This window comes from Onychomys torridus, chromosome 8 (assembly GCF_903995425.1).
Source record: "Onychomys torridus chromosome 8, mOncTor1.1, whole genome shotgun sequence".
In the NCBI taxonomy this organism is placed as follows: domain Eukaryota; kingdom Metazoa; phylum Chordata; class Mammalia; order Rodentia; family Cricetidae; genus Onychomys; species Onychomys torridus.
This window is the reverse complement of record NC_050450.1, coordinates 41,880,375-41,888,572: the sequence shown is the minus strand read 5'-3', so window position 1 is coordinate 41,888,572 and position 8,198 is coordinate 41,880,375. Positions and strand designations below refer to the sequence as shown.

The window sequence follows — 8,198 nt, the reverse complement described above, 5'->3', positions numbered from 1 at the left end:
CCTGTCTCAAAAAAACCAAAAATAAAAAAAAATAATAATAAAATAAAAACTTAACTCTATCCTATGACAAATGAGTATAAATGAGCATGTCCCTGTGACATGGCATGGCTCCCCTCCCCTGCCATCTTCTTGACCATAAGTGGAAAGATTCATGACAGATGCATGTCAATGCTCAGCCAGAGCTCAGGCAGAATGCCAGCGAAGATTCCCATCAGAATGTCTCCATAAAAAGTAAAACAGATTACAATTTCTAAGTAAAAAGCCACATGCCTTGTAAACAATTAACTTTTTATAAAAAGACAAATATACATATTTACACAGATCCATGTGATCAAACACAATTTAGTAGTTAGGTGGCGTTTCCAACAGTCAAAGTCACGCCAAGGCGCTCACAACCCCCTCCCTGGGCCTGCCGAGGACTGCCAAGGCCTGAGAGACAGTGGGCACCAGGCAAGGCACTGTATAAATAAATGGGAAGGCCAGGACTTGGGGAGAAATGTTAGTGTACACTTCTGATCAGAAATGTGGCAAGGTCCACAGAGAAAGTGCCATGTTTTTTTTTTTCCTGAGCCCCATAGCGAGAGCAGGTAGCGAGGCAGAGCTCCTCTGAGGCTAACGGATCCCGACCCCACAGGACCCCATTTTTTCCCTTCACATTTCACTGGCTTTGGAACCATCCCAGGGCTCGGCTGGGAAGGGCAGCAATTCTTTGGGGACAGGACTCACTTAGTGCAAATGTCTCCTAGTGCAGAGCCAGCCCTGGGGTCTGAGGTCACTGGCCTGTTTCCCTCAGGGCCAGCCCAGTGACAAGACCCTCTCCAGGCAACAAGGCTTTAATATCCTCCACCTTATACCAATCTCATAACCCCAACTCCATCTTCCTGGGAGTTAGGGCCAGCTTTACCTCACAAGAAAGACTCAGACCCTGGTCTTCCAAGCCCTGAGAGTCCACTGACCCAAGGAGGGTAGTCTTTCCCCTGCTTGGCAGTGGGGCTACACTTTGCCATGTGAAGGTGCCCACAGTAGTCTAGCTTTTCTGTATCACAGCCACCATGATGCCAGGCCTTGCTCATCCAGAAGGGCAAGAATGGGTCAGGGACCCAAACTACGGTGCACAAGGAATGGCTGAAATGGGAAGCCTGACAGGGTGGTTCAGCAGGCTGTCCATCCAGATGGAGTCCATATTCTTCAGATCCGTGAAGACACGCTGTATGCCCATCCCAATGTCCCCTAGAAAATATCCAAAAAGAAAAAAAAAAAAAAGCTTCATAAGGAAGAGTATGAGAGTCCCAATCACGTTGTCCACAGCAAGCACAGCTCATCCTTCCTTAGACCAGCCTCAGCACGGGAACAGCAGCTCGCTGCTGTACCTGCTGGCCCAGTTTAAAAGGATCTTTTATCTGCCTCTGCCTCCAAGCATTTTCCAGTCTCCATAATTATGGTTTCTTCCTTCTCCCAGAACCCGTAAGGACCTGGAGACCTCTTACCTCCAGGGCTGTCAATCTCCGGTTCCTCCTTGCAGCTAAAGTCTGCGTAGACAGAAGAGGGCTGGACTCCTGGTTCATTGAGCAAGTATCCTTTGCCATCTACGCTCGTCGGCTGCCACTCGGACTGCTCCAAGAGCTGAGGAGAGACCTCGAAGCCGTCAGCTGTACCCTGCGGCCCTTCCCTCGCTGAGCTAACCCTTCCCAAGCTAACCCTTGAACATTACTAGATTCTCCAATGGGTGACACTATGCAGAACTGTCCAGGCAAGGCCCAAGTGTAGGGGAGCACAGCGCTCCCTGGGCCCTGCTGGCCTCTGCCCTGTCCCTGTCCCTGTCTTCCCATCCCCACCCTCTGGCACAGAATCTGCATGACTTCCCTCAACTCCGGGAGGACACAGCACGTGGCAGGGCAACTTAAAGCAAAGGTTAGCATAACAAGCCAGGAAGGCTGAAGACAAGGAACTAGATCCACATCTCAGTGTTCTGTGCTCACTGGCCAGAGTCAGGATTAAACTACCTCAAAAAACTTTTAGTCACTTTGAAAACTGCAGCTGGAAAAAAAAATGCAAAAGAACTTGCTAAGGGAAAAAAAAAGTTTTTAATTTTTTTTTTAAAAAGTCATCTTAGTACAGATCCCAAAAGCTGATTATTGAAACCTGATGTGCATTTCCCAAACTCGAAGGGTTGGGCATGCTGGGGCGGAGGACACAGTGATGACAGGGATTGACTCACAGCTGTCTGGGACCCTGAGGCTTGCTTCAGGATGGCCTGCTAGAGACTAGGCTTCCCACCTGCCAGCAGCAGTTCCCCCACCACCACCACATACACACACATGGGGTGGAGGTACTCTTGGGGCTATGCAGCCAAGCAACAACAGCACCTGCCCACACTGATTTGGAAGCCCCCCCCCCCCCCCCCGGCTTGCTCTCTCTTCTAGGGTATGGAAAGGGATTTACCTTCATGATGTCCTCAGTTAACTTTCCTTCCTCATCTTCATCTGTTGCAGCTGTGAAAAAGGGCAGAGGTTGACCATGCATGTTTGCCCTGCAATTCCACACCCCCCAGCTGCAGCAACCACCCCTCCCTCGCCCCCAACCCTGAGCCTTCCAACCAGCATCTTGCCTGCTCCGGAGATTCCAGAACAGGACACCCGGCCTGATGACTCACCTTCCCCAACTATGGAGCAAAGCCGAATCCCACCCCTTTACTTCCTTCCTCACCCTCAGACAACTAAGGGCAGAGAAGCCAGGAGCTCTCTAGCCACCTTTGACCAAGATATGGCCTGATTCCCTTCCTCCTGGCCTGGAACACAACAAAGCTCTGGACTGCCTTCTTGTGTCCCAGGGGCTTGTTTCATGCCCTGGGGGCTGGGTTTAGCAGGGCCCAGTTCCAGCTCCATCAGTTCAATGGCATGCATGTTTCTAAGCATCTATTTCCCGCTCAAGACTCAAGAGTACAAACCTTCAGAGGTGGAGGGCATGGGTGACACCTGAAAGTTATACAGCTCGCTGGTGCTGTCTGGCATCATGTCCATCTGCGTGTGCCAGTCAGGGAGACTGCTACTGACGACACAGGGTGGTGACAGTGCTGGGGGAGGGGGTGCAGCAGAAAGCGCAGGTCAGGATGGCATGCTTTCTGAGTCTGCAATGCATCTGCACCTCCACCCTGCAACTGCCTCACAACAGACTATACTCTCTGCCTCCATGCTGCCTCCCAGACCCAACCTACGCGCTCCCGAGCTAGATTGGCGAGCTCACCTGGAGTAAGGTCCTGCTCCACATCCAAGTCCTGACTCAGGTAGCCCTGAGTGGTGTAGCTACTGTGGTCATCAGGCAGAGTGGAGCTGCTGAGTCCATCGGAGAAGGTGTCGGGGCTGGAGTCTCCACACAGCTGCAGAGAGGAGACAGCTCAGGCCTGTTGTAGCACCCTTCCCTGCCCACCCTACCTACACTGACCAAACAAAGGCTGGGCTGCTCAGAGCCTCACTCACCTTCCTCTTGGCCTTGCTCTTAGTGTCTCGGCTGGACTTGGATTTTCTCTCTGCAGGACAAACAGCCTGTGAGCCCTGACCGATCTTCTATCCACCCTCCTTCCCTTCCTTCTGGGGACCCTGTGCCCTTGGGTACCTTTCCTCTGGTTCTTGGTGAGGGGTGGCAGCATCCGGTACACTCGAACAGCCGAGCTGCCCTTGTTCCTGCTCTGGTCCTTCACCTCCTCGATGTCTGGCAGGGAGTTCATGGCACAACGGAAGTTTGCCTTCCACGTCTTGGGATCTGGCTCTTTTTCCCCTGCTTTGTATCGGCCTACAGAACAGGAGAGTGAATGTATCTAGCTGCTGCTCCCTGGGCTGAGATGTATCCCATCATCCATACTGGTGAAAACAAGCAAAAAACACTGGTGACAGGCCCTAGGGGTTCTCATATGTCCAGGGTTGGCTCAGACATCCAGCAAGCATGTGAAGGGATCACTTGAGTGTCTCTATCCCAAATTGCGCTCCATGTCTTGGGCCATGACAGTCTCCCTGCCTATATTCTCAGCAGCCAGAGATTGCTAAGGATGAGGCTTATCTGATGTTTCCACAGTATGAGTAGGCACAGAGTGGGCAACACGGACAGTTACTAATAGGTCTGAATTGGACTGAAGAGACTATTTACTTTTTTGGGTTTTTTGGGGGTTTGTTGTTGTTGTTGTTGTTGTTTTTGGAGATCCTATTTCCTAAAAAGCTGCAAGGAGACCACCAACCAGATGAGGCTTGGGCCAAGGACCTTAGCCCGCACCTTGAGAAAGGAATATGAAAGTCTCCTTGGTACCCTGACTCACAACTGTCTCTTCCAAGAACATCTGTTTTCTAGCTACAGACTCTCTGAAGGCATGCTTTCTAAGATTCTTGCCTTTATAAATCCTCTGGGCACTTGTTAAAAACAATAGATTCTGTACTATAGAAACACAGGTGCGCCTCATCCCCTGCTCCAATAATTCTGCATGCTGTGCTGGGGCCACCCAGAGCCTCCATAGTGATAGCCTCCCCTTGTCTCTCCTCTGCCCCGCTACCCTGCACACCTGTGTGAATGGCCCAGCTCCGGAACAGACAGGCATCCTTGTTGATGTCCCAGCCGTGCTTGGCAGCATGCTTCCATGGGATCTGGAAGATCATCTCTTCCTGAATAGTAGACACATAAAACTGTGTCAGCTCAGAGACCACAGGTTTTGTGGCTGAGTATGCCCAGCCCCCAAGGATGGGAAAAGACTGACTTCCCCTTTTCACCCCGACATCTGGCCTAGATTGACCCATCCTGACTGCCTTCAACAGGCCCTTCTGCATCTGGCAGGAAGGGTCTGGGTTCTGATGAGCCACAGCACCAGGGGCTCAGCAAAGACACCCCTGCCCTACTGCAGATGTGCTAAGAGCCCTAAGAAGCCCCGCTTTCCGCCCTGGCCTGGCAGGTCTCTGATGCTTTTCTCTGGCTCACAGCACTGCAACATAGGAACTTCCTGCATTAGTGTCTACTCAGGACACCTGGAACCACTGGCTCCTTCATAGGGTCCTGGGCATACCCCCAAGGGAGCCCTAGACCAGACATGGATGCTGACTGCCTGTGTATTGCTGGCCTATGTACCTCAAAGAGAGAGAAAAGGTTTTTAGGGTGTGTCAGAGAGCTGCTTATTTTTAATAAAAAGAGTATGTATGGGAACAACAGCCACAGTGATGAGGGTTTTGTGGTTTGGGGTTTTTGTTTGTTTTATTTTTAAATCTGTGTGTGTGTCAGGGGTGTTCGAAAGCCAGGGCACTTTTGTGGAGGTCAGAGGACAATCTGCAGGAGTTGTCTCTCCTTCTATCAGAGACGTGGGGATCAAAGTCAAGCTGTCAGGCTTGGCAACAGGGGCCTTTCCCTGCTGAGCTATCACCAACTACACAGACTTTCTGTCAAGTCTGTTTGAGTTCAGTCGTGGCTTTCACGCTTTTTGTGTGATCTTGCAATCTACCATGAAGTGCCTCAGTTTCCTCATCTGAGACCCATCTCACAGGATCACCATGAAGACTAACACGCACAGTATTGGTAGCCTATTTAGATGGGAACCAAGCACATAGTAATTATTATTCCCAATGCTAGTACTGTTGCTAAGTCTGCGTGGTCTCCACTGCCATGTGTACCAGCTGTGGTTCCTTGGTCCTCTACTGAGCCAGTCAGGTTCCTGCCTGGCATCATCTGTCTACCTAACTGGAACCATCTATCATATTATGTGCACAGCAAGTTTCCCTCACTTGCTCTGCAGATGCTGAGAGTCTTGGGGCTAAGAACTGTGTCTTTAGGAGGGCGTGCTGGCCACAGCTTCAGGAAGGAAAACACAGGAGGACAAGTCCGACCTTGCATGTCCTGGCATGCAGCACCCACTGGGAAATACATCTTCCTGTTCTCTTATCCACTAGTGAAACTCTGGTTCCCAAGAGGTCATGGTTTAAAACTGGCAGGAAAAAAACAAAAACAACAAAAACAAAAAAAACCCAGAGTAACACTCACTTTATTAATCCAGATCAGCCCCGGAATTTGGTTGGAATTAATCTGCATCTCTAGCCAGGGTCTCATTCGCATCCGAGTGATAGGCATGGCGGCTGGAGGGAGAAGACGGAAGGTCTGTGTTTGGAGGTCTGTTAAACAATCCTGGGCACTGCCCCGCTCCACCCAAGGCCACTCAATTACCTTCCCCTGCCCTCACACCCTGGTCATTACCCTCCCCTGCCATCAGCCAGGTACCAGGTCCTACAGTCATAGAGAAGGGACCCTACAACAGAATGGAACTGCTCTCCAAATCTTCCCACCATTGTGGGCAAAACCAGCTGCCCCTTTCCTCACCCTCTCCCAGCCAGTCTCAGGAGGTGACAAGCACGTAAGTCTGGATGGCTTCAGGACTTATGTGCAAAAAGAGCCCACAGACACTTCAATGCCAGAACTTTTCTCTCCAAATGCAATCTTTGGGAAAAGGAAGGGACTACTTTTGTTTGTTGTCACCTCCAGTTCTGCACCTTCCAGGCTGGACAACAAAGTGCCCATCTCGGGCACTACCCCCAACATCCCCCAATCCAGTCTATGCCCCCTCTGACAGCCCGTGCCCACAACGCATAGGCTGAGACCTATGCAACCCCTTCCGGCCTGGTTTCCCCTGCTGCAAAGAGAAGTGGCGTAAGCCACACCTGTGGCACCTCCTCCCGAAACCCCTGAAGTTCACGACAGGGTCCGGCCACTCAAGGCAGCGAGCCGACCTCTGCCACCGAGCACCGTGGGTCCGAAACCTGGGGCCCAGGCGCCAAGCTACGACCGCCAAAAGTGTGCGCGGGCGCACGTCCGAGACCCCCCAGCACTGCTCGCGGATGCGCGTGACGGACGCTCTGGGCCACCGAGAGGCCCCGCAGCGGCTCCGCGCACGCAGACCGCCGAGCGCAGCCAGGGGGCGGTGCACGCCGCGGCCCGCCTCCCGCCCGCTCGCTCGCAGCGCCCTTCCGAGCCCGCGCACCACCCCGGCCCGGGGTGTCCAAGGCCCCCACTTCCTGGTGTCCCGCGCGCCTTTTGTTCCACGCCGCCCGTCGGTACCCGCGCAGCCCCGATGCGCTCACCTTTGCAGCAGGAGGATCCGCACAGGGTACCCGAGAGAGCGAGGCACCGGTTGCGGTGTAGGTACTCGATGCGCGCACAGAACGAGTGATGTCAGGGATGCCGGGCTCCGCTGACCTTGGTTTGGCTCAGCCCGGTTCCGCTCGGCTCAGTCTCAGAGCACGTCCTACCTCGACGAAGGAGTAGCGCGCACTGGCGAGTCCGTGGCGCCGCCGAGAAAACCAAACACTTAGCGGGATTCCCCGGCCCGGGCTCGGCCACGCCCCCGCCGGGACTCTTGCGCTCGCTCATTGGCCGGTGCCGCCTCATCATTTCGGGGAAATCAGGCTGTTGTAGAGCTAAGCAGCAAAGGGGAAGTACAAGGAGGCTGTGCTCCCCACCCCCTCGGGCCCGCGCCGCCGCCCCGGGGCTCCCGCGGGCCCGCCCCGCACTCCACTCCACCTCCGGCCCCTTCGCCTGTCTTGGAAAGCGAGGCTTTTCTCGTTCTGCATGCTCCTAGCCCGCTGGTTCCTGTGACAGTCTTCCCCCTCTCCTCCACCCGGGACCTCTAACTCCTAGGTTTCCAGGACACCTGCTTCCCTCTCCAGAAGGGACCCCCGGAACTGAATCACCCTTAAAAATCACTCTGGTAATGAAGTGTCAAGAAGGGAGGGATTCGGTCCTTATACTGCCTTAGGTGACATCTCTTAACTGCTCTGGGAAATTGAGGCAGACGGCCTAGCCTGCTGCAGGTGCTATGTGGAGTTGCTTTTCAGTAGGAACTCCCAGCCTGGACTCCTCGGCAGGCACAGCTGTCGAAGGACGCAGGGAATCTTAATTTCCTTAACCACATAATGGCTATAGCCCCTTTGTTAGTCTGCGGTGATGGGAGAGCATTGTGTCATGATGGGGAGAGATGATGTGTGTGCTTTCCTGTACCCTACGGGGTTCTAGCAGTGACCAAGGTGACCCTCCTCCCTTGGGACTACTTAGACCAAAGGAGTGGAGGGAAATTCAGAAGTGGCTAAGACTTGCCTTAACGCTACAACCTCACCGTAGCCTTTGGAAGAAGAGTTACTATCCTCCCTGATAGTATTGAAGTCATTTCTGAGTCCCCAAAGCCT

General features: G+C 53.2%; 1 protein-coding gene across 2 annotated transcripts; it reads right to left on the bottom strand.

Annotated features, from left to right (window-relative positions):
* Nucleotides 1-271: 271 nt before the first annotated feature.
* Irf1 (interferon regulatory factor 1) lies at nt 272-7,335 on the bottom strand. 2 transcript variants are annotated; one of them, XM_036195597.1, is made up of 10 exons: nt 7,098-7,335; nt 6,007-6,098; nt 4,547-4,646; nt 3,613-3,789; nt 3,477-3,526; nt 3,244-3,376; nt 2,948-3,073; nt 2,443-2,492; nt 1,488-1,623; nt 272-1,230 (listed from the first exon to the last, which is right to left on the bottom strand). In XM_036195597.1, the coding sequence occupies exons 2-10, from the start codon at nt 6,091-6,093 to the stop codon at nt 1,106-1,108; spliced, it is 984 nt and encodes a 327-aa protein (XP_036051490.1). In that variant the 5' UTR covers nt 6,094-6,098; nt 7,098-7,335; the 3' UTR covers nt 272-1,105. The 2 variants fall into 2 exon arrangements, with proteins under 2 accessions (XP_036051490.1, XP_036051491.1); XM_036195598.1 differs by lacking the exon at nt 7,098-7,335 and adding an exon at nt 6,678-6,909.
* Between the last annotated feature and the right edge of the window lie 863 nt (nt 7,336-8,198).